This window comes from Magnolia sinica, chromosome 12 (genome assembly GCF_029962835.1).
Source record: "Magnolia sinica isolate HGM2019 chromosome 12, MsV1, whole genome shotgun sequence".
NCBI classification, from domain to species: domain Eukaryota; kingdom Viridiplantae; phylum Streptophyta; class Magnoliopsida; order Magnoliales; family Magnoliaceae; genus Magnolia; species Magnolia sinica.
Genome location: NC_080584.1, coordinates 5,899,044 through 5,926,232, shown reverse-complemented (window position 1 = coordinate 5,926,232; position 27,189 = coordinate 5,899,044). Strand labels below are relative to the sequence as shown.

The 27,189-nt window shown below is 41.4% G+C and overlaps 3 protein-coding genes across 3 annotated transcripts in view; 1 reads left to right on the top strand and 2 right to left on the bottom strand.

Moving 5' to 3' along the window:
• Positions 1-27,189, bottom strand: part of LOC131220837 (nuclear-pore anchor-like) — a 102,728-nt gene that overhangs the window by 3,709 nt on the left and 71,830 nt on the right. The gene's annotated exons all lie outside the window — the stretch shown is intronic.
• Positions 1,076-17,090, bottom strand: LOC131220836 (uncharacterized). Its single transcript, XM_058215685.1, has 5 exons — positions 16,877-17,090; positions 16,625-16,738; positions 16,455-16,520; positions 1,371-1,544; positions 1,076-1,284 (listed from the first exon to the last, which is right to left on the bottom strand). Exons 1-5 carry the CDS (start codon positions 16,967-16,969, stop codon positions 1,120-1,122), a joined length of 612 nt encoding a protein of 203 aa, XP_058071668.1. The 5' UTR covers positions 16,970-17,090; the 3' UTR covers positions 1,076-1,119.
• On the top strand, positions 19,410-20,321 carry LOC131220835 (thioredoxin-like protein AAED1, chloroplastic). The gene has a single exon (XM_058215684.1). The coding sequence runs from the start codon at positions 19,512-19,514 to the stop codon at positions 20,259-20,261; it is 750 nt and encodes a 249-aa protein (XP_058071667.1). The 5' UTR covers positions 19,410-19,511; the 3' UTR covers positions 20,262-20,321.

The following is a 27,189-nucleotide window of genomic DNA, read 5'->3' as shown; positions in this document are numbered from 1 at the left end:
CACACACATTCCAAACACAATTATATATTGACTTTGATAGCATGAATTGGTTATGGGTCCATCCAAAATATGTCACGGGTCTTATATAGATGATTTACTGAAACAACTGCATATTAAAGCAAGATGTTTCACATGTCCATAACTATTAGAATAAGGGATCAGCCACCATTTTAACAATCATCACCAAGCAGACACTTAGGATTGTCCAATCAGCATGAATTTCAGGTTATGTTCCTATCACAATAGGGACCGCATTTAGACAGTTAGGAATGAAGTTTATCCATGCCATCATATACGGTGAACGTGTTGCATTACAAGTGACAGAAAACCCTGTTAAAATTTCCCTTTCAGTTTGAGTGGTACACAATGATCACATAAAACTCTAGAGGCATATCTCCATTTCTTCCACCCCACTTGAGTTCGATAAGCAAGATCCTACTTAATCTCTCTACTCTTGTGAATTATCGAACCAAGATATTGAAGTGGTCATTTTGTTAAACTTCTTGGTCAACAATCTTAACTAATTCCTCACCCCACTCCCATTGCTGCTAAAACTGCACTCCATATACTATGTTTTAGTCCAACTAATTTTAAAGGACCCCTCTATAAATCTAGATTTGTGTTTACGCTCTCCCTCATCTTGTCAATAGTGGAGTAAAGTCCTCCATTCAAACAGTTGCATTCATCCAATTAATAATTTTGGCCTATACCATGAATAAGCAATCAAATCCAGTGTGATATTAGCCTTCATCCCAACCAGTCTTCATGTTTTACACTTGTGCATCACTGGCTAGGATACCAAGATGCCTATATCAACATAACAAGACACCTAACCAATGCTGATATGTGATACACTGGTACTTGACCAATAATTGTAAGATATGGCTTAACATGATTTCCTGAACTAACAATATTCTAATTGTAAGGAAGAAAACCGTATCCTATATTATAATTTAACATGATTTTCTGAACTAATAATAAATATTTTAATGATATCATGTTGAACAGTTTGCTACATCTCCATACCAGTGTCTTCTGAATCTTAATTGGTATCTACTCATCATAGATTACACGCCATCTTGTCTGTGTTATAAATAATTTTTTTCTATTTATCATGATTTATGATATATAAAAAACATCGAATATTGCAGCATAATTGCTACGAATTACCTCTAATATCCCCAACAGCTGTCCCAGCATTCTTCTGTTCCTCTTAACCAAACTCGGGTCTTTATCTTTCGGCAAGACCCTTGGCACGTGCTCCGTTGGTTGAGCTTCGACGTCCTGAAAATGCAACCGATGAGCAACATTTCCAGCTCAAGCAATTCCCACAACCAAATGAGAAAAGACAGTTTGTAGATCTTCCATACCATCATCCTCAACTCCCTCTGATTCCCATCCCTCCTAAAGCTGTCATGCAGCTGCAGATCGAACGCCCTTCTATCAGTCGCTTCCATTGCAGCAGGTCCTCCTTCTGTGGTTAAATCCGGTTCCTTCGCAGCTTTTGCTCCAGCCGCATCCTCTGTGAGTTCTCCTTCCTCAACCTTTATCAAATAATAAAATGACTAACTAAAAAAGTTGAAAAGAACTTGAAAGTGTGCATCCCAACGGTATCATATTATATGATACTCAATCAATAGAAAATTATGTTCTTTCTTCTTATTATCATTTGACCCAGCAACGGTACCCATGTGTTACGAGTTCTGGTAACCCATGGATTCCATGGGCCGCAACTTCAGATGGGCCATGCCCAAATGTATCCTTTATCAGGTGATTCACAGCAACAGATGAAAATAGACAATAACTTCTTTCACGCCCCAAACTCGGAAACCGGGCTCACAAAATTCCCGATCGCCGAATCTGGCTCCGACAGCCTCCGTAGAACCCCATTCTCGGCTCCCAGTGCCCATTCGCCAGGTTCCGATCCTGGGATGCTACGAGGAGGATTTTCAACATCAGTTTGATTCATAATAAGCATAACCAAAGGCATAACCCACAAACAACAACCAAAAACTTTATCACATTTTCACTATGATAAAAAACTTTAAAAGTACAATGAGTATAAAGGGAAATACAATAATAATAAACAAAAAGCTTCAAGATGATCAACAAAGCGCTCCTGCCTCAGCGCTGCTGTGCTCTAACGTCACCTGCACATAACGGTCGTGCATAAGCTTATGAAAAGCTTAGAGGGTGGTGTAAGTGTGTGCACAAGGTAGTAGTTATGTAGTATCAGAGTAATGCGGCATGCTGATGAATCCATGAATGCTACTAGCCGACCAAGGCTATGCGATGCGAGGCATGGATGATGTTGGCCATACCAAGGCCATGCGGTGCGAAATGTAACTCAAGCATGCAAATTCTCATCTAAGTCCACATATCAATACAGCTCAACTCTGGAATATCACCGGGGTCTAGTACACTCCAAGCCAGATTGCCGTCCCATCGCGCGTAATAAGGTGAGTGGAAAAGACCTCACTATCTACTTGTCAATATCGGGCTCGGCTCGTCAATAGCGGACCCATTCCTCGAGCTGGTCAGACTCAGCTTAGCTTTGTCCCCTCCTCTCGGGCAGGTAAGGCTGCACCCCCTTCCAACCGACCACGACACAGTGAAAAGCACAACTGTCTGGTAATCGGCACTTGGCGCTTATGTACCCACTCGGTCTAGACGTCGGAGCAACCTCTTGGTACCATAAGGGTTTAGGGACTTTCACCTAGGGATATCTATAGTACCCCATATAGAACAATATTTTCGGTATCCAACCCTGCCAATCACGATACGTCTGTAGAGGCTACGGCCCTGATATCGCTAGGGTGTACAGTAACCATATCACACAATACGAATACATGAATCACACTATCCAGTCATACAGCAATCCTGCGCGTATCGTGCGCTCATGTAGGGCAACACCCCCTATCCAGGAGCCCCTAAACAATCTGCCCGAAGGCATATGCTATGATCAGTCATTTCTCATATCAAGCATACGTATGATGCATATGATCATGAATCATGGAACTAAACATGTTATATAGGATGGATGATGTTCATAACGAAGATGGGCCTAGACGGCCTACACATTACATGTACGAACCTAACAATGAGCCCTAAGGAAAGTCATAATGCGGACATTTAACCAACACTATACTTGCAATGTGGACGTTAAACCACCATTGCTTCCAAGGCATAGCCCGTCATAAATATCATTACATAAACCATGTTGGGATCGCACATTACAATGGACCTTAGGTACATCCCATTGGGCCTTCAATACGTCAAATGGGTCGTATCACATGAGCCTTACATTCACCTAATGGGTCGTATCAATGGGCCTCACCAACGGGCCTTATGTACATTGCAATGGGCCATAACCCATGGGCCTTAGAATGCATCAAATGGGCCTAATTGTTGAGGGTCAAATATTGCATATCAGACCCATTTATTGCATAGATTTACAAGCATGATACCGTTTAATAGCCTGATTTAATTGTATTTGTGATGCAGAGTGTATTTACAAGCATGAACTGAAAAAGGGTGCTTAAACCATGGATTTAACGCTCTGATGATACCCAAGGCATGGGACGGACTCCAGGGGACGAAGATCGATGGAATTATGCATCAAGGATCCGAGAAAATCAGGCCATTCACATTAAAGAGGCCCGAAATTGGTGAAGAATGCAAGATCACATAGTTCCCGCCATCTGATTGGTTCAAAACTTTATACATGGCCTGAGGGCCATAAATTAACCGTACATATCAAATTTCAGCCCTCGGATCACTATGGAAGTACTCCAACTGACAGATCAGCCCATAAACCATTGATTCTGGGCCCGCCTGATATCTGGAACTGTCTCAACTTTGGTCTCGGCGGTTTAAATAATATGAGGAAACAAATGGATGGTTTAGATTTTGATAGAACATCACAATGGGCTCCGTTTATACAGCGTGTACATAAGGTACACAACGCACGCGAGCCGCACCAAAACAGGTCAGCAGCGTCTTCTTCCCAAATACGTCAATTGCCGTTTCACGCCGTGTAACGGACGGAACTGTCCATTTTTACGGACCCTAGTGGGCCCCACACATTGTCCAAGTGGACAATCCAAACCGTTCATCGTGTAGAGGGCCTCGACTACTACAAAACCTTGTTGAACTTTTGGACCCATACAAGCACACGTGCGCGATACAGAGGCCACAAACTGGCGGTCCTGCGACGTTCAAAACGATTTTTGAGGTGATTTCTTCTCTGTGCCGCGTCAATGGACGTTCAAAACTATCCATTCTTGACCGAAATTTCGTCCTGAAGCCAATGGACGGGGTGGATTTTCCAGAAAATACCTCTGTGGGGCCCACCGATCACGTCAGCGCCGGACGTGCGAAAGGCTACGCACGTCCGCGAAATCGGACTTTCCAGGCAGTTGTGGCCCACCATCTTTGATCATATGGCAGATCTGAACCGTCCATCGTGTAGGCCAGCCAAAACACTTCCAAGAGACGCTGATTTTACAGAAATAATGCAAGGAACGCGAGAGTTATGAAGCCCCGAACTTGGCTGCGAAAAGGCTTTCGCTGCGCGTGCGATAGCTTCCCAATTCCGATTTCCACCACTCCAAAAGCTATAAAAAGAGTTTCAAACGTGGAGAAGAGGTCATGCTTGAATAGGGGACGTCAGATAGAGAGAGAGAGGCAACAGGAGGGCTCGTTTTGGAAGGCTTTAACGTGGGATGTTCGACAGGGAGCTAGGAAAGTAATTTTTGTTTTTTTTCTTTTTTCTATTCTTTTCTTTCTATTGTATTTGTTTTGGATCCAGCCCATTCATGTTGGGCTGAACCTCTTAGCTAGGGCTAAGAGGTGAAGCTTGCAGCGTGATGGGGGACCTTTTTGCTTGTGCCTTTTGTTTAGACTGAACTGATGTTGATTTTAGTTGATTATTAAAGGAATATTTTTCTTAGTCTTTAATGGTCTGTTGTGACTGAAATTACAATAGGTCTGTAATGGCTTTGAATATTTCTTTTCCCTTTTAATGTTTATGACGTCAGGAAGCCCTGTTGTTCACCATCGTCTCATGGGCATGGTCGGATGGCGATACCCTTCCTAATCTTCATACATTATTGATTGGTTGGTAATTAGTTTAATCCTGTTGTTTGCTTTGTCTCCTGGGCATGGTTAGATGATGGAATCCATTCTAATTCATATACCTTTCATCTTGTGAAGACTAGATCAAGTAGGTTCAGTTTGATTTCCATGATTCTTGATGCAGGCAAAAGATCTCCCTGATCCCTACAAGTGGATCCTCTGAATCCCTAGTTTCTTTCCTTTAAATTCCTTAAAGTTTTAGATAATTATTCCATAATTATTCCTTAAACTCTATTTGGATTAGATCACATCTTAGTCTAGTTCTAGCTCTACTTGGTTTCAGATAACGTACAGGTATCAGTCCCTGTGGATTCGACCTCGGTCTTACCGAGTTTATTACTACATCACAACCCTATACTTGGGGAGTGAACAAGTTTTTGGCGCCGTTGCCGGGGACTGATGGTTACGTTTTTCTGAAATTAATTAGTTTTAGAATTAGGATAAGATTAGGATTTTACTAACTTTAGGTTAAATGTTTTTATTTTATTTTATTTTTAGAAACTATTATTTTATTTTTAGAAACTAACCTGTTTTCCTGTTTTGTAGGATCCTGAAATAACTTCTAAACTGGTAATCCCTTTCTAATTCCTCTACTTTTTCTATTTTTAGAATTAGAATTTGAGTTTTGAGAATTTTCTATTGTCTAGTATTTTTTCTATTTTTAGGAACTAGTTTATTTTTAAACTTTCATCTTTTATTTTTAGAAACTAGGACAATTATTTCCCTTTTTAGAAATTCTTTCTAATTTTAGAAACTAACTCATCTTTCATTTATTTTATTTTTAGGCTTCGATTTTCTATTTTAGAGACTTTCTAATTCTAGGTCTTCTTTTTAGAAACTAACTTTCTATTATTTTCTTTTACAGGATCTTAACATAGGAACTTCTCATTTGGTACCTTCTTTCTAACTTCTCCTCCTCTTACTTTCCATATTTTTGTAGGATTTTTCTTCTATTTTTCTTAGAATTAGACTCAGAGTTAGGGTTCTACTATGGAAGCGTGAGTACGTGCATATGCCGAGATGGATAAGAGATATTGGGGAATGCCTGAGGGTTGTGGAATTCAACGTATACCTCAAGATTTTTCTCCATCGAGAACAGACATTGAGAACCGACTAGAACGTTATGCTCCATCGGCTAATAGGTCTGTATACGATCATAATTATGGGAATGAGGATTATTATCAACCATCATGTTCTCCCATGTATGATCAGTATGACTATAACCAGTGGAACCATCAAAACTGGGAAGATGAACCAACAACATGTTGTAATGATTATTCTCTTGAATACCCTACCTTTGAGAACCAACCAGAAACGATCCAAGAGAATTCATTTCAGCATAACATGGAGTGTATTAGAAAAGCAATGGAAGCACTCAATTCGCGCCTCGATAGGATAGAGGAAGCTTGCTCATCCCAACTACAATCCAATCCAGAAATACAATGCGAGGAAAATGATCCTCACTTGCTTTTGAAGAAATCTGAAATTTGGAATGAGGAGTTGGATTCCATTAATGAGCATACGGTTCAATTCCCCGATGAGTCGATCTCAATGACTGTTCAAAAGAATGGTGGAAATACATGGGTATCTTTCAAATACAGTGATGATGACACACTTTCCTCACATGACACACAGGATCTCAATGATGACGTAGAGGTTAGTTTTTTCAAACCTCAACCGAACTTAGGTGTAGAATGTGAGGAGAGCAACCCTATCCCAAATGTGTACTGCACGGAATTAGACAATGATGCTTATTGGGATGATGATCATGAATATACAGCCCAAAGTCCCCTAGAATCAATCTCAAGTTTGGTCCAGGTCAATGATCAAGACGTACATGAAGTGGTCGGTCATAATGAGCCACTCCCCTCACCTGACATGTCTGATTTTAAGGTGGAGGATGAGCCCCTTACAATAGACCCTTCTAACTCTTGTGAAACATGTTTGGACCACTCCTCTGAATTAAATGATGATGTGATTCGGGAGAAGGACGAGTTGCTCGCTACGACCTTGGAAATTGAAACAACTAAGTTGAGGCCACCATTTGAGCTGTACACGTTTGACAATTCAACACCTCGATTGAGTAGTTTCAATGAACAAAGTGATCACATCGATGCTTCCCCTATTGATTTTCAATCTATCTGTGCAGGGCTGGAGCAAGAGAGCACACCTCCGTTTACCTTTAAAGACAATGGATTCATTGGGCAGATCATCACAAGCTTTAATGTGAAAAATGAATCACCCTCAGTTGAATGTCCCAACTCTTTTGATGATTGTTTGGCACACTTTGCAGATTCAAATGATCCCATGATAAGAGACATAGTGAATGCCTTGCAAGACAACATCTCGGTAGTCATCACTGACCGAGAGAACCCTTACTTTGAAGCCCCTTCTTCCACAGACCCTGAATGTTTACCATTAGGGGAGGAGGAGCTGAAAATTGAACTGAAGTTTGCTACTTTGGAATGTGTTGAGACTACACCACTTCCTGAAAATTTTTCTCAATTTGATCTACCTGTAGTCTCTGATTCACCATGGGATACTAACTTTGCAACTTTTTCTGACACAGGTGAATCATATATATTTTGGATACCTCAAGCGAATCAACAGCAAAACTTTAACGAGGTACATAAGTTTCTATGGAAGGTCATGCTCCAAGGCGTCCAAGCCTATTGCAAAAAGGGCTTTTGGATGATCCTATTGAGGAACTTACTGAGAAACTTATCAAGATACTGGCCGAAAGAGGAACCTTGCGGCTTGACTCAGTAGTTTTTCCTTGCTTTCTTAGGACTAGGATAGTTGCTTTATTTGTCTGGCTGAAGACGGTAAACTTAGCGCTCCTGGGAGGCAACCCAGCTCTTCATTTCATTTCGTTTTTATCATTAGTTAGTTCAATGTTTGTGGGTAACATTACTGCAAACCCTCACGAGACTACAACTCGTCCACTAGAGGCAACCTAGGGGTTTAAAGGCTTGTTGCATATGCTAAATGCAATCGAGAGCACCTGCGAAAGTGGTATAGGTAGGATTTTGTCTTTACTGTTATTGGTTTCTCTCTTGTACTGACCCCCTTTTACGTAAATGGCTATGGAAAGCCTCTTGATTTTTTCAGGTATTATCTTCCTATCACTTCTCATTTACTTATTTTGTCCCATGTGCATTGCATGTTTATTTCTTTTACATTGAGGACAATGTAGATTTTTGGTTGGGGGTGGGAGATTAGGTTTCCTAATCAGTATTTCTTGGTCTTGAGCAAAAGTTGTGAAAATTTTTAATTTTTCAGGCTTTCTGATGAATTCGAAGTGATTTTGACGGCCATCTAGGGCATTTAGAATTTCAAGATGCGTGATGTTGGTACTTCATGACTCTTAGATTCAGTTATCTATTAAATTTCACAGCTAAGTTTGAATTGTTAATCCATTATTAGAATTTGTAAACATTGATTGAGTCATGAATTCGCAGGACACATCTCACTTGCATATTAAGGTTTCAGTTTGATATTAAAGGATTAACTTGGTAATCACTAAACATGAAAGGAACCAACTTGAGAAATTGAATAGATTGGGCGAGCAGTCTTTACCATAGGTTTGCTCCCTATAAGTGAGGATTCGATTCCCCATGAATGATATGTGAAAAAGTTGGGTGTACAGTCTTTACCTTAGGTTTGCTCCCTATAGGTGAGGATCTGATCCCTCTTCTTGGCGTTACTTCTAATGAAAAAAAAAAAAAAAAAAAATCATCAAAAATAAAAGAATAAAAAGATAATGTGTAAGCCAAGTTGGGTTATCGTGAATTCTCTTAGTTGTTACCAATGATATCCTTAAATATCGAGGTAAAACTTAATGTTGACAAGTCGAGATTAGACTATACATCCATGAAATTCAATATTTAGCATTGTTCTAATTAATGGATTAATATTTGAGTTTGATTATGAAGTACCGTGAGTTTGATTCTAGGAGAAAGTAATGCCAACATTCATAAATCTTAGAATTCGAATATCTGAATTATTTTTCATAAATCTCTCGAGTTTGTAGAAATTGTTCTGTAATTCTCAACTTACTTTTCGCATACTTTGCTCGGGACTAGCAAAATGCTGGTTGGGGGTTGTGTTGAGGGTCAAATATTGCATATCAGACCCATTTATTGCATGGATTTACAAGCATGATACCGTTTAATAGCCTGATTTAATTGTATTTGTGATGCAGAGTGTATTTACAAGCATGAACTGAAAAAGGGTGCTTAAACCATGGATTTAACGCTCTGATGATACCCAAGGCAAGGGACGGACTCCAGGGGACGAAGATCGATGGAATTATGCATCAAGGATCCGAGAAAATCAGGCCATTCACATTAAAGAGGCCCGAAATTGGTGAAGAATGCAAGATCACATAGTTCCCGCCATCTGATTGGCTCAAAACTTTATACATGGCCTGAGGGCCATAAATTAACCGTACATATCAAATTTCAGCCCTCGGATCACTATGGAAGTACTCCAACTGACAGATCAGCCCATAAACCATTGATTCTGGGCCCGCCTGATATCTGAAACTGTCTCAACTTTGGTCTCGGCGGTTTAAATAATATGAGGAAACAAATGGATGGTTTAGATTTTGATAGAACATCACAATGGGCTCCGTTTATACAGCATGTACATAAGGTACACAACGCACGCGAGCCGCACCAAAACAGGTCAGCAGCGTCTTCTTCCCAAATACGTCAATTGCCGTTTCACGCCGTGTAACGGACGGAACTGTCCGTTTTTACGGACGCTAGTGGGCCCCACACATTGTCCAAGTGGACAATCCAAACCGTTCATCGTGTAGAGGGCCTCGACTACTACAAAACCTTGCTGAACTTTTGGACCCATGCAAGCACACGTGCGCGATACAGAGGCCACAAACTGGCGGTCCTGCGACGTTCAAAACGATTTTTGAGGTGATTTCTTCTCTGGGCCGCGTCAATGGACGTTCAAAACTATCCATTCTTGACCGAAATTTCGTCCTGAATCCAATGGACGGGGTGGATTTTCCAGAAAATACCTCTGTGGGGCCCACCGATCACGTCAGCGCCGGACGTGCGAAAGGCTACGCACGTCCGCGAAATCGGACTTTCCAGGCAGTTGTGGCCCACCATCTTTGATCATATGGTAGATCTGAACCGTCCATCGTGTAGGCCAGCTAAAACACTTCCAAGAGACGCTGATTTTACAGAAATAATGCAAGGAACGCGAGAGTTATGAAGCCCCGAACTTGGCTGCGAAAAGGCTTTCGCTGCGCGTGCGATAGCTTCCCAATTCCGATTTCCACCACTCCAAAAGCTATAAAAAGAGTTTCAAACGTGGAGAAGAGGTCATGCTTGAATAGGGGACGTCAGATAGAGAGAGAGAGGCAACAGGAGGGCTCGTTTTGGAAGGCTTTAACGTGGGATGTTCGACAGGGAGCTAGGAAAGTAATTTTTGTTTTTTTTCTTTTTTCTATTCTTTTCTTTCTATTGTATTTGTTTTGGATCCAGCCCATTCATGTGGGGCTGAACCTCTTAGCTAGGGCTAAGAGGTGAAGCTTGCAGCGTGATGGGGGACCTTTTTGCTTGTGCCTTTTGTTTAGACTGAACTGATGTTGATTTTAGTTGATTATTAAAGGAATATTTTTCTTAGTCTTTAATGGTCTGTTGTGACTGAAATTACAATAGGTCTGTAATGGCTTTGAATATTTCTTTTCCCTTTTAATGTTTATGACGTCAGGAAGCCCTGTTGTTCACCATCGTCTCATGGGCATGGTCGGATGGCGATACCCTTCCTAATCTTCATACATTATTGATTGGTTGGTAATTAGTTTAATCCTGTTGTTTGCTTTGTCTCCTGGGCATGGTTAGATGATGGAATCCATTCTAATTCATATACCTTTCATCTTGTGAAGACTAGATCAAGTAGGTTCAGTTTGATTTCCATGATTCTTGATGCAGGCAAAAGATCTCCCTGATCCCTACAAGTGGATCCTCTGAATCCCTAGTTTCTTTCCTTTAAATTCCTTAAAGTTTTAGATAATTATTCCATAATTATTCCTTAAACTCTATTTGGATTAGATCACATCTTAGTCTAGTTCTAGCTCTACTTGGTTTCAGATAACGTACAGGTATCAGTCCCTGTGGATTCGACCTCGGTCTTACCGAGTTTATTACTACATCACAACCCTATACTTGGGGAGTGAACACTAATCTCATGGGTCTTACGTATATCAAATGGGCCACACCAATTGGGCCCCATATGTACATCAAATGGACCTCAACCCATAGGCCCCAATACATCTTAATGGGCCTTAACCCATGGGCCCCTAATACCTCAAATGGGCCTCAACCCATAGGCCCCAATACATCTTAATGGGCCTTAACCCATGGGCCCCTAATACCTCAAATGGGCCTCAACCCATGGGCCTTACATATATATCAAAGTGGGCCTCAACCATGGGCCACAAATACATCTAATGGCCTCACAACATGCCAAGGTGGGGTCCACTTGGACTATGGATCTGGCTCATTCTTTAGCTCATACCATGAAATGAGCTTTCAAAATAGCTGAACGGTTTGCATGTGTTGAGGGTCAAATATTGCATATCAGACCCAGTTGTTACCTAGATCTACAAACATAATACCGTTTAATGGCTGATTTAATCGTGTTTGTAAAGCAGGGTGTGTTTAAGAGCCTGGACTGAAAAAGGGTGGTAAATGCATGGATTTGACGCTTCAGAAGCACTAAGGCAAGGAACGGACTTTAGGAGACCAAGAGCGACGGAATTATACACCAGGGGTCCGTGAAAATCGAGAAACTGAAGCTCAAGGGGCCTGAAAAGTGTCCAGAATGCAAGATCATAGGGTTCCCACCATCTGATCAGTTCGAAACTTTATATGTGGCCCGAGGACTATAAATGAACCGTACACGTCAAATTTCAGCCATTGGATCCCTCTGAAAGTGGCCCAACGCTCAGATCAGCCCATAAACCATTGATTTTGGGCCCACCTTATATCTGGATATGCTTAAAATTTGGTCTCAACCCATTATCTGAGGAGATAAGACAGATGAACGGAGCGAATATTCGGGATCCATTATCATGGACTCCAAACAAGTTAAACGTGCAATTAGTGCACTCGCACATGAGCCGCACCGGACCAGCCGGTCTGGTCAAACCCGCCGCTGACCGTCTCCTTCTCTCTTCTGCGTAAGAACGGACAGCGTCTTTACGCTGTCCGTCCATTTTTCGCTAGTGGGCCCCACTCGTTATATGGATCGATGATCCGAACCGTTCACCGGACTCAGGACACAGCCAAGACCAACTCCTAGCTGTCCGTCTGGTCCCATGCATAGACATATGCATAGATCTCTATTTAAACGCAGGATGGACGGCTGGGCTACACTCTCATGAGACACCACACTTTGGATCGAAAACCGAGCAATCCCAGACGGTTTTTCGTCCTGAAAACAATGGACGGAGTGGATTCGACATTGGAATTCTAGTGTGGCCACAGTCACCACCGACTAAACGACGTCCGCGGCTCTGTTCCTGTCTGCGAAACAGAGGCTGCGGATGATCGTAGTGGGCCATCATCACGGACCAAATCATCAATCCGAGCCATCCATAATGCAGAGGGGTATGATCTGGTCAAACCCATGTTGATTTTTGTGAACTCATGCATACACACGGGCTAGTTTCAGCAGTCATAAACGGATAGCCCTGCGACGATTGCAGCGTGATTATTACGTTTGGCCGCGTCAAAAGCATTCCAAAACCAGTCACCTCCAGTCAAAATTTCGAGGAGCAGCTAGTGAACGGGGTGGATCTCCTGTACGAACTTAAGAACGGGCCCCACCGGAAAATTTGCGTAAGAAGTTTCTGTTGTTGCGCACGCTGCCGTGCGTGAAAGAACTGCTGTGCACGCTGCCGTGCGTAAACGGGTCTTTCGCACTCTCCGTCTGCAGGAAGGATAAAAGGAGAGAGAAAACGTATGGAGGGGGCATTCAAGGGAGTCTCGGTTTTGAGGATTGAAGGAAGAGAAACGGAAGAAAAAGAGAAACAGAGAGATGTGCTCGGTTTAGGTTGGCTGCTGCTGAGCCGTGGGAAGCAGCAGGTGGGTTTTCGGCTGCTGGGGAGTTTTGGAGGGCTGGCACGTGAGTGAGGATTGGGGCTGGAAATTGGAAAGACTTGGCTGGAGAGAGAGTTGCTGGCTTGGGTAAACGGAAAGACTGGAAGAGGAAAGGGAAGTTTTCCCTTATTTTCTTATTTTCTTTCTCTTATTTTTCTAGGCTGTTATTTTCTTCTTTCCTTATGAACCCTAAGGATTTTAGCCTAATCATGGTTGGCTAAACCTCTTAGTTAGGGCTAAGAGGTGAAGCCTGTAGCGAGATGGGAGACTTTATTTAATTATTTAATTGTGAATTAAACTTGATTGTGGTTTGATTATTCAAGGAATATTTTTCTTAGTCTTTAATGGTCTGTTGTGACTGAAATTACAATGGGTTTGCAATGGCTTTGAATATTTCTTTCCCCTTTTTATGTTTATGAAGTAAGGAAGCCCTGTTGTTCATTATTGTTCCATGGGCATGGTAAGATGACAGTACCCTTCCTGATCTTCATACATTGTTGGTTGGTTGGTAATTAGTTTACTTCTGTTGTTTACTTTGTCTCCTGGGCATGGTTTGATGATGGAATCCATTCTAATTCATATACTTTTCATCTCTTGAAAATCAGATCAAGTAAGTTCAGTTTGAATTCCATAATCCTTGATGCAGGCATAAGATCTCCTTGATCTCTACAAGTGGATCCTCTGAAACCCTAGTCTCCTTCCTTTGAATTCCTTAAAGTTTTAGATAGTTATTCCACAATTATTTCTTAAATTCTATTTGGTTTAGATCACATCTTGGTTTAGTTCTAGTTCTACTTGGTTTCAGATAACGTACAGGTATCAGTCCCTGTGGATTCGACCTCGATCTTACCGAGTTTATTACTACATCACAACCCTGCACTTGGGGTGTGAACAGGATGCAACACATGTACCATGGTGGGTCCCACTGTCATTGGACAGTGTGAATAAAACACTTATATCACTGTGGGCTCCACCGTCCACTGGATGGTGTGAATAAAACGTATACATCTGGTGGGTTCCACCATCCACAGCAATGGACGGTGTGGTAACACATACAACAATGGTGGGTTCCACGTGTGTGGCCCACCATAATGTTTTCCTGCCATCCAACCTGTTGATAAGGTCACATAGACTTGAGTGAAAGGAAAAACACAAATTTCATCTTGATCCAAAACTTCTGTGGCCCACAAAACAGTTTCAACGGCAGAAATTTAATATCACTGTTTCCTGCAGTGTGGGCCACCTGAGTTGTGGATGGAGCTGAAATTTGGAGGGGGCCCACTGCTAGGAGTGGTCCACCTTGTGAACGGGTTGGATGACAAATAAACATCAAGGTGGGGCCCACATGAAGAGCCGTGGACAGTGCTCGTCCGCCCGTTCGCCCGGGCGTGCGCAGGCGTTGCCTGCTGCCATTAAATATAAGTACATTCTCAAATTTTATATGTATATATATATATATATATATATATATATATATATATATATATATATATATAATCACGTAAATTTCTGTACTTTTTGTTCATTATTTTCCTTCTGTATTGACACTTTATTTTCTTCTTCTTCTTTTTTGGTTTTTTTCATTCCCTACTTCAGGGTAGATTTTAATGGTAGACACACTGTTTGCTATGCTATGGTCCACTAGCACCTCGCATTGACTCCATTTTTTGGCTCAACGCCTAAAATGGTCTGAGGAAAAGGTTGGACGGCATGGATTGAACACATGCATCAAGGTGGGGTTTACATGAGTGGGCCACCCATAAGCTTGGAAACAAGCTGATATTTGTGTTTTCCAAACCACGTCCAGCATCCCTGGACGCTGGACGTTGCACCTAACAAATACATTAGGGGTGGGCCCTGCTTAGGTGGGCCACCTTATGGAGGATGGTGTAGATACAACACACAAAGTGAGCCCCACTTGTAGATGGTTTGGATAGAATACATGCCTCATGGTGGGGTCCATTCAAGTGGGCCACAACTATATCATGATCTCATAAAAGAAAATGAAATAGAGAGAGAGAGAGATAGAGAGTGGGACACGCGTGATGGAGGAACCCGGTACTATGGGCCCTCCCTTCATTGATCTACAACATAAATCAAGTGGGTCCCATTACATGTGGGCTCATTAAATCAAAATCCAATGGTGGAGATCCCTTCTTTACTAAAATAGACGGTCTAGATGACCCTAAGTATGCAAGAAAAATAAACATCATGATGGGGTCCATGGAGAATGGCCCCATCATGGAATGATCATGATGATCCAAGTGGGCCATCGGCCATATCTTAGGGTCCAAAGTGAGATCCAAACCATTGATCGGTTGGCCTCACTTGGCCCATCATAAACACATGAAAATCTAGCCTATGACACACCCACCGTTCGATCTTCTTACTCCCTTGGCTTCCTTAGCTCCTTAGCTTTGATTCCAACGGAGGAGATGAGGTTTGGATAGTTGAGATGGGAGATGAAGGGGTAAGAAAGTAGGCCACCTTTGATGCTTGGGAATGCTTAAAAAGGCATTGTAAAGGGAGAGAGAGAGAGAGTGATGGGTGATGGAGTGATGGATGTAAGAGACTTTTGACTTTTGTGGCTAATGGTGTAAGAAAGGTATAGGCTTTGTAAGAACTTTTTGACTTTGTGGTTGCTTGGGAATGGGTGAAAGGTGATGTGTACTTGACATGTACTTGACCCTTGATGGGATTGATTGATGGATTGAGGTGACATGTTGTAGAGATTCTCTCGGGTTTTGCAACGATCGGCGTTTTCCTCGTACCGAACGCTGGCCCACATCTCCTAGCCAGAGTATCGGATCGGCGCGCGAGACACGGCATCGGAACCGCGGCGATGGCGCGGTCGCAGGGGTATAAGTCTTGGGTTGAGTCGACTCGGATTGACGGCGTGTGAATCAGGGTCACGCGTAAGTACCGGTTAAGGGTCGAAGGTTGCCGGAATTCGACCGAGAAGACCATAGAAGTCTATGGAACGGTACGGTCTAGGATATGGGGCTTACAATCACCAACGTTCAAATTTGACAGTTAGGATCATTTAATGGTGGATACACAACAGGTAACTCCCATCCACCATGGGTCCCACTTAATGGCGGGCCCCATGAGTAGTAGCATGATGTTAACAGTATATATTTTCCTCATCAAGATACTAACAATATACATTTCCCTCATCAAGATTACCTTGACCACTGTTGAAGAAAGCCGCCGCTTTAGTGCAGACTGATCCTCGAAGTCAACCCTATCCACCTGAAATCAAAGCAGAATCCAATAAAAACTAAAATTTAAAAAGAAAAAAAAAGAAAAAGAAAAGGAAACACGAGATAGAAAAAGGAAGGAAGAGCAGAGCCTACAGGTCTGATGAGACCCCGTCGACGAACTCCATTAGGACCGCCAAAGTTGCGTGGCCCGTTGGCAGTCAATCTAGCACTTCGGATGCCTCTAGGATCTCGAAGGCGTTCTGTGATCTGTTCCAAAGGAGTTTCAAAATTAGGAGGAATTTTACGCCGAAATAGACAGAGAGAGAGAGAGAGTTCCAGAGAGAGAGAGAGAGAAAGAGAGAGAGAGAGAGAGAGAGAGAGAGAGAGAGAGAGAGAGAGAGAGACCTCCCACTGCTGTCTATGGAGCTCTTCGATCTCTTTACGAAGCTCTTTTGTGGTTTTCTCCACCGCTGTGCTTCCCATCCTTCCCTTCACCATTCTTCGCTCTCTCTTCTCCCTTCTTTGGGGATTTTGTCCTAGCTATTATCCTCGCCGCTTGGCCCCAACGAAAATGGGATGATTGAGAGAAAGGGAGAGAGGGAGGGAGAAAGGGTTTAGGGTGCAAGAGGGGAATCGGTTTTGGGTGGAGAGAGAGAGAGTGAGAGAGAGAGAGGAATTGAAGGGTGCCACATATTCATTTGGGCGCGCGGCTCTGTTTTGAGTGCGCGCCCAATTATATTGGGCATAGGTTGGGTACCTATGTGGGGCCTACCATAATGTATATAGGGTTTATCTGTTCCGTCCATTTATTTTTTATAAATAAATTTAGATAATAATCCCAAAAATGAGATATATTGAACGCCCAACTGGACCACACCATAGACATCACGCGTGATTTAATCTCTACTATTTCCTATCGTGTGGTCCATTTGAGCCATAAAAATACCTCATTTTTTGGGATGATACCTAAAATTATATTTAAAAACAGATGGAAGGATTAGATAAAACACATATATTGTGGTGGGACTCAAAAAGTTCATTACAGGACCGTCAATTTTCAATGGTGTAGCAACCTTTTTGCTACAGATATAATCTGTAGCAATCCGTAGCTAAAAATCTATATTGTCTATATACTTTGCCCATTTTTTTGGTAGTGGTTGAATGGCTGTTTCATAAGATAAACCTTGTTGGATGCTGAGAGCTTTTCATACATGGTGGCTAGGGCTTCCATTAATTCTTTTGTAGTTTTCATCTTGGATATATTGAAGGCGACGCTCTTAAACAAAGAGAGTCAGATCGTTCCTAAAGCCTTCCCATCCAGTAAAAACCATTCATCATCTGTCATCTTTTCTGGTTTCTTCTCTTTTCCTCCTAGAAGAATATAGAGGTCCTTCTAATACAGATAATCCTCCATCTGCATCTTCTAGAAGGCAAAGTTTGAATCATCAAACTTCTCAATTCTAGTTTTTCCTTCTTCCGTCATCGCTCCCAATAGAACTAAACTAATAACTCTGATACCAGTTGTTGTGCAATACGCCAACAACGCAGTGAGTTGATACCGAATCTCAGGCCTCACTCACAAACGATAAACAAGAAAAAATATAAACTAGAAACCGATCAAAACAATTCAAAATAAACCACACGACAAGATATACGTGGAAAAACCCCAATCTAGGGTAAAAACCCATGGATATAAACTTCCACTATGAAGAATGAAGATTACAAGACAATATACTAATTTCTCCTTTGGAAGTACAAAGAAAATCCTTTGCCAACACCTTAGAAATATATCCCAATATTTACCTTTTAACCTTAGAATAGCCATAAGGACCCCAATTTATAGTTTTGGCAACTTCCCTTTCGCACCCTTGCGAAAAGCGACACAGAATCCGCAGTCCACATCAGATTCAGAAACAAATCTGTGTAACCACAACCGGTCGAGTGGACTCCATGACCGGTTGTGCATAGCGCACGACCGGTCGAGAACCTTGAACCCAAAAAATTGATGCTTGCTAGAGTTCGAATCGTGCAAGTCCATGATTGGTCACGACCGGTCGAGAAGGGGCCACGACCGGTCGTGCGCGGCCCAGATGTGGCTCCACTTCTCAACAATTAGAAGTTTGGGATCAAGCTGGTATTAAATTTCCTTAGGAAGCTGGTATTTTTGTTTTACTTTCATCCATATCTGTACAACCTTATGAAATCATTGAATGACAAATAAACATCATTGTACCCTTAGGAAGTTTTCAACCGTGTAAGTCATTATCCTCACTGTCTCTTTTAGTGTGGTCCAATTGAGCTATGGATATTCTTCACATTTGGGCTGATCTCCTAAAATGAGTTTTAAAGACGGATTCACGGTGGACAAGGCATACATGACGTGTACGTCTTGTATGCAATCCGTGTCCCCAGCTATTGCCGGTAGCGGACTAGTGCGCCCCGAACTTACCCAAGTTGGTGCGGACCTTGCCGTGGGGCCCACCTTAATGTATATATTCTATATCAGCGCAGTCCATCCGTTTTTCCAGATTATTATAGAGCTTGATTCAAAAATTGAACTAGATCCAAATCTCAGGTGGACCATGCTATCGAAGTAGTGGTGATTGAATGCACCACCATTAAAAAATTCCTAGGAATTTCTGTAATGTTTATTTGCCATCCAACCGGTTGATAAGGTCACATAAACCTGGATTATGGGAAAAACAAATATCATCCTGATCTAAGAATATTGTAGTCCATAAATAGTCAATCACCAATGTTTCCCAAGTTATGGTCCACGTGAGAATTTGGTCTGCTTCATTTTTTGGGTCAAGCCATAAAATGATCTGAAAAAACGGATGGACGGCATGGACATAGAATACATACATCAAGATGGGTTCCACGGTACGGGCCGCATCGTCAAGGAGTCCCGGGTCGCACCTAATCCGTTCCCGCTCTTTCTACGTGTCGGTACGTGGACCGCAAAACCCCCCCTCTTATCCTTCTTGGTAGATACCAAGAGGGTGAGGGAGGTAGTGAAGACGCGGCGAGTTCCCCGGCGATGAGTGCTTCGCTTCCGTTGGCTTTTCTGTCCAACAACACGCAATACAACCCAATTCCCATTACCCATTTCTCCCTTGGTTTCAAGCTTACTGACAAACGGTCCACATTCCTCTGCAGGCAAAGCAAAAGCAAGATCAGGATCAGTGCCTCTTCAAACTCAGGCTCTTCCGGACAATCATCTATGAAGGTCTCTAACGATACTACAAATCCGTTGGAAAGGGTTGAAGTTTTTGACTTGAGTGGAAAAGCTATTCCAATATCCGATTTGTGGAAAGATAGGAAAGCTGTAGTTGCATTTGCACGCCATTTCGGATGTGTTCTTTGCCGTAAACGAGCTGATTTTCTTGCCTCTAAAAAGGACAAAATGGATGCAGCTGGTGTTGCACTTGTTCTAATTGGACCTGGCAGTGTTGATCAAGCAAAGGAATTTTCTAAGCAAATGAAATTCCAAGGAGAAGTTTATGCAGATCCCAGCCATTCATCATTTACTGCACTGGATTTTGTTTCTGGGATTTCAACCACATTTACTCCATCTGCAGGTTTGAAGATAATTCAGTCATATATGGAAGGATACAGACAAGACTGGGGTCTTTCCTTTGAAAGAGATACCATGAGTAGAGGTGGTTGGCAACAAGGAGGAATTCTTGTTGCTGGTCCTGGTAAAAGTAACATCTCATACATGCACAAGGACAAAGAAGCTGCAGATGATCCAGATATTGAAGATATTATGAAAGTATGTTGTTCATAGATGCATCAGAAGGTACATCTTATAGTTTTATATTGAAGTTGTAACATATGATTTTGTGTCTGTAATGGAGTTCTAAGAGTTACAGCTTTTTTTCTTTTTTTTTAAATTTTATTTTAAGGCCTTCAAACATTCATAACCCCAACACATCATGCCACTGTTAGAATTTATACACTAGAAAGACACCCAAACTGACATTAAAGGCTGCGCTCAAGAGATTCATGACCATGATCAAATCATAGAACCATGGCCCACTGTTTCCTGTGGTGTGGTTTACTTGATCTTTGGGTCTGCAAAACGGATGGATGGTGTACATAAAACACATACATCACTGTGGGCACCACAGAGTTTGGGCCACTGGTGGTTGGCACAGGCAATCCGCTTCCCCCAAATCCAAGAGTGCCTTTAAACTACACAAGTATATTGAATGGGGATGGATCACATCTCTCTCTTAACAATAGACGTAGTATAATTGCGGCCCAGTTGGTGAGTGGACTGGGCCAACGAGCGGGGCCATTTCATCATTCGCCGAGGTCCGGACACTACGCCTAGATTTTAAGCCCATTTCCACCCGTACAGTTGGCTCTGTTGTGTCAATATTTCTGTGGAAATTAGAGGGGAGGGGCGGATGTAGCCAAGTGGCTCAAGGCAGTGGATTGTGAATCCACCATGCACGGGTTCAATTCCCGTCGTTCGCCTATCATTCCGTAGCGGATTCCTCTTTTTTTCTTTTGTAAAGATGAAGAAACCTGTTGGATTTTCAATATTCCTATTTAAGGCGACAGAATCAAACTATCGCTATATTTATTCATTTTTCTACTTCTTCTTCCAAGCGCAGAATAACCCAAGGGGTTGTGGGTTTTTTTTCTACCAATCAGGGCCCTCCCTTCACCACCCCCATGGAGATAATAGTCGACGATCTGAATTCAAGAAACATGATAGTGCAAGATCATCCGATCAATTATATATTTTGCTTATTACTCATCTAATTTGAACCCACTTATTACAGCGCGGTTGATACAGTGATTGGTAAAATGGTGAGATGGATTAAGTCAGTAGGGATCCTATGCCGGCGGATGGAGCCCAGTCAAGAAATTGGTTTTGAGGTTTTCGGTCTTTACGGTTTGTGAGGAGGGAGTAGGCCATCATTGGAGCTGGTGAAATGGATTAGGCCAAACTTGGGTTGGCTGAAATTGAATATAGATGGATCCTCTTGCGGCAACCTAGGAGAGAGTGGGGGTGGCGGGGTTTGTAGGACCACTTTGGAAGAATTGTCTTTGCATATTCAATTACTCTTATGGCCGGGTTTCTAATGTGAACTTGAGATTGGAACTGCCCACATAAACATGATTAAATCGCTAAATCTGGGGCTATCCCCTAGATAGAGTTCACGTTACATCATGTCCGTATGGTTGATAATCACCAATTGTTTAAGTCGTACATCATGTTTATCTACTCCTGTTAGGTCTGCTTTTGGGCCTTTATTCTTATTAAGAATGGGCATGATTTTAGGTCCGTCCCTCATTAAAATAGGTCTCGGTTTCAGACCTTATTTTGGGCCTGAAACTATTTTTACGCCCATATATCAAAATCGACTGATTCGTGAAAAGATCGGGAGATCTGATCGCTCTAGATTTTGGAGTCCACCCTTATTTTGATGAGGTTCAAGCCCCATGACCTATGAATGGATGGATGGGTGTATAGGGCTTGCAGCGCATTTGTGTGTCGTTCCTCGAGTAATACGAATGACGTTATCAGTTTGCGGCCCACTCTTAGTTTCCTTTGGAAGATATGATGCAGTGGTTTAATTTTCCTCGTAGAGAGCTTTGAAACAAGTAGCCACTCGCCCCAATCAGGTTCTGGATCACAAAGATATATATTGTATGGACAATATTAATCTCTCATTAAGCAGGCCTTGTCACATGATCCAATGGTCAGATTAGGATTAAATTAATCTGAGTAACAAAAAATAATAGGATTTTCAGTATGGACTAGTCAGATTATTAATAATTTGTTCAGATCTGGCTATACTGATCATAATCATTCATAGTGTATTTTGGACAGATCTAATCCATTTCAAGTTAGATTGAGCTGAAATTTGTCCCCTAGCCTAATTGGCATGTTTTTAACACGAATAATGGCTCAGACTAACCAAATGATGGCCCAATCATGGATTTTTGATTGATCCAATACATTTATGATAAGCTTAATAATTAAAAACCAATTATAATTGGACCATTAGGTTCGTACAAGTGAACTCGTCTAAATAAATAATCAATGACTAATGCGTTTTACTTGACATGCGACTTGGTATTTCTACATATATATGATATAGGATAATTGAGTTATGATCTAGCCCGAAATAGGGCCATTATCCATACTTTATAACTAACATAAACCGTTAACCTTTAAAGAGTTAATCCAATCGTCATTTTTTGAGAAAAATACTTATAGCCTATGAGAGGTCAACATCAACTATATCTTGGATCAAATCAAACCTCTTTAGCATGGTTTGTTGAGGGCAGGACCAAGAAAGTGATTCTTGAGTCTGTATAAATGCTCATAGCTGACAGGATTACCTACCTCCAATGGTTTTCTCTCTTTCTTTTTGTGTTTGTGTTTAGATGAGGGGTTGTGGTATTGACTCAAAGTAATATGTTTGACTTGAAGTCATCATTAGCTGCTGAAGCTCAAAATTTATAGTTGGCTATACACCATAGAATTATTATTAGCTGAGGAATCAAAGACTCCCCAACTAAAATAACTCCTGTGGTTGGTTTGCAATTAGAGATTCCAAGTAAGGACTTTGGTGACAGAAAAGGGGTGGGGCATCCTTCTTTGCCCCAACTTAGTATAATCTCTACTTTGTGAAATTTTAGGTTTATTATTATTATTATTATTATTATTATTATTATTATTATTATTTTAATTTAGGAGTTCTAGATGATCTTATTATCTAATTGGCTGTAGACAAGATCGGAAGCCAATTGAAAAACTTACTACTTAACTCAAACCACTAACTAAGAGACTGCAATGACTTAACTTTGATGGTAATTGAGAACTAGGGGTGCACATTAAACCGATAGAACTGTGGAACCGGACCGGAATTGACCAAACAGTCTAGTTTGGTCCAGTTTTAGAGTGCACCAGTTCCAGTTCCGGTTCCAAAAAATAAAGAACCGTTTAGTTTAGTTCCGTTCTGATTTGGGGGTATGTAGAACCGAACCGAACCGTGAATCGAAACTGTGGATCTGATCCGTGGAGCCAAACTTGGAACCGAACCGTGGAGCCGAACTTGGAACCATGAGTTTACAATATATTTTAGTTATATATTTGACTTATGATTTATGATTTACAATGCACCCTCTGCTTGTTTTCATAAATGTATTTTTTTCACACCATATACAATATCTAAACCATTCATCAAGTGGATCACAATACGAATGGACATGGGCTAAATTATAAAATAGAACATACAATTGGGCCGGATTATAAAAGCCCAGAACCGTGGAACCGATCCGAAACCGAACTGATTTTCACGGTCCAGTTCCAGTTTGGTTCTAGGGTGCTAATGGTCCGATTCCGGTTCCGAAAATCCTGGAACGGTAAGGAATAGTTCGGTTCTGGTTTCACCCTAGAACTGGACCGAACCGAACCATGTGCACCCTTATTGAGAACACAATGGTTGTTAAGGAAAAGAAAGAACACACTAATAAAACTCAACTTAATTATGATCGTGGACAGAGCTTGCTTGCGTCAACTATAGTTGATGAGTTGATTATTAAAATAAAAGACAATATTAGATGACACAAGTTTTTAATATTTTAGGATCCGAGAACTCATAGGGTATAAAGCATACGCCTAAGAATTTTTTTATTACTCATTGTCTTTAGTTGTATACGCTTTAGCTTTGTTTGTGTTTAGTTTATATGACAGGCAAGGCCTGGTTCTTTTTGTTGCTCCTGCCCAAATGTTTGTAAAGCTAATTCTTATAATGTAACGAAGTTATATGTGGTATTCTCCCACCTTTCTAGAAAAAAAAAAAAAACATATGCTTAGATTCACGCAAAGAGAAGTGGAGAAGTGTAGGAGAAAGGACATACGCAATATATATATATATATATATATATAAGCTAGGTAAATGAATGATACGTGATTCTGCTCATACATGTGGGAGATTTGAGACTAAAAATGAGAGTTATGCTATGGTCCTTAAAGAAGATGATGGCAGATATCAAATCGAGAACCTATTCTGATCAACTTGAATCGTTATGATATCTTGAATGAATGTATAGGCTAGACATGATTGAGATGAAGTGGATGGCTTAGATTGGGGAATGCTTTTCTCATGTAGAAAACAAGACTTGTAGATGTCCTCCTTGAAATGAATGGGTGAGGGGTATCTATACATGGGTTGGTGACAATATTCTTATAAAAAGTAAGAAGTTAATGGGTGAGACTGCCATGTGGCACGTTCTTATTGCCTATTAGATACATGGCATCCTTTGGTAGCCTGGGAAGACGGTAGAAATTGATGACTTTAAGGTAAAAAGTAATCTCAATATCTGTAAACACCACACTCAAAATGAGACTAAACTATTGTTCAGACTTCGACTGAACTTCAATAAAATATGCCTGAATAATTTTAGGACCATTGAAAATCTAATCGCTCGAATGGATAAGAGTCTTAACACGTCATGCGAACAATCAATGGACCTTTTTTTTTTCAAACAAGATTTAATTTCATATCAACGGGATCCGAAGGCTATACAGAGCTAGAGCTAATTTGGGTCGGGCCAACGACAAAAAGGGGTGGCCCGCCTATCCTCTCAACTAAAAGAAATCAGAAAATTGCATCTTGAGAGGACTAACCCTTCCTTAGGTAGCCCAAACCTACTCTGTCCAAGAACAAAATACCCTTGATGTTAGCAGTAGGGACTCCTTGGATCTAAAGATCATCCCCAATTGGGACTCACTCCCCAGCCTGGCTAGCCCATCCGCCACCACATTGGCTTCCTTAGGCGTATGAGAGATATGAACCTCTAAGGTACGTCGAAGAGTATTAATCCTTCTCCTCCAGTACCACAAGGCCCGGGACCTGTTTGCCTCCTTTGCGAGGGTCGCAACTGCCGTACTTGAGTCGCTAGATATCTCCACTCTCGAGAACCCAAGGTGGGCACACTACTTAATGCCATCCAGAATCACCCTAAATTTCGCCCTTGTATTAGAGTCTCTCCCATACCTAAAAGCGAAAGAAACAGGAACTCCCCATTAGTATCTCTTCCCACTCCACCCCCTCCAGAAGGGCCTGGGTTCCCCATCGTTGATCCATCAACGTTGACTTTAACCTACCCCCGCAGCAGCCTCGACCGGGGATGCTAATCCCAAGGATCTCGAGCAAAAGGCAAATAGGCAGGATGAGAGGTTTTGTCTTCTGAGGACAAAAACAATCAATGAACCTGATCGACAGATCTAGAACCCACCAAATTAGATCCTAGCGGATCAACCAAACTCTTTAAGAAACTCTCTTTACGGCTTATTTTGATGAAAGTTGTCTCTATCTAATCTATAAAACGTTAGAAATCTAAATGGGTTCACACATTAAGGCTCCTAGCATCTCTCGGAAGCAAACCAATAGACATGATCGGTGAAATAAATTTGTAGGCTTGTGGCACGCCAATGATGATGTCATCATTATTATTTTCATTTTTTGCTCATACAGGTGTTAAGAAACTTATTTTGTTGTGGATCTCGGCCTATTGTAAGCCAACTACCACCTAACATGCTTTTTACCTAACCAAGATTTATATATGGACCTTGCATATGTCAAAATCTTAAAATATGGGCAAGTGTTATACTATCAGCTTATGGTGAGCCAGCTGTCTCTGCCTATAAATCCGGTGCAACAATTATTATTCTAGAGAGAGCCCAATTGTATGAGAGAGAGAGAGAGAGAGAGAGAGAGAGAGAGAGAGAGAGAGATGTTGGGGTGGGTCATCTCCTCTAAAGACTTTTGAGATTCTTGACTAACAGTAAGGCCTCGCCAACTCCAGAAGCCATCCTTTGGGAAAAAGAATGCACTAAAGAAGCCAATAAAGTCAAAGATTATGGTTGAAATTCATGACATCTAACTATCCATTTTAAACAAGAAAGGTGTTTGATATTCTATTTTCTTTCCCATATTTCAAACCATACTCGAATCGCATTCCACTCCATACATTCATAATAAATTTGCATAATTAACTCACATTTTTATTTGTCTTCATTATGTATCTCTTTTTCTTTATTACATTAGCTTATCTGGAGTCATCTGACTCTACGAAGCAAGGCCAAGATATTTTATTTTTGCCTAATCGGCCCCTCATGGGTTATACAAAGCATGACTAGATATGTAATGCAAAAATTTTGCTAAATCCCTTAAAAGTTATAAAATCCCGTAGAGTAGAGACCACACATTGTGCGGGTAAAAGAGGGTGTCTAACCCCTTAATCTTCTGTCATCTCGAGACCCTTATTTAGAATCTATGTTCGTAAATCAATCGTTGGAGTTACTCGAGTAAGAAAATGTTGTTGTTCCCTGACCCTTAAGTGATTTTATACCTTCTAGCTAGTCATATATTCTAAGCTTCATTTAGCTAGTGGCAATTCAAAAAATCAAATATATTTTCTACATCTAAGTCAATTCCAACCCCATATGCGCAATTGATAAGCAGAAGCAAAGGTGACCACCTACAGCAGTAGCGTTCACATTATCCATCAGAGAGCTTAGAGTATTTTGAATATTAATGCACCCAGTCTAGGGATCCCAATCACCTGCTAATTTACATGCTCATGCATTATTGCACATGTGCGATTAACCATGTTATGTGTGTTCCACCCAATCTATGCATTAAGTGAGCCTTACTATGATGATCAGATGACCCAAAACTTAG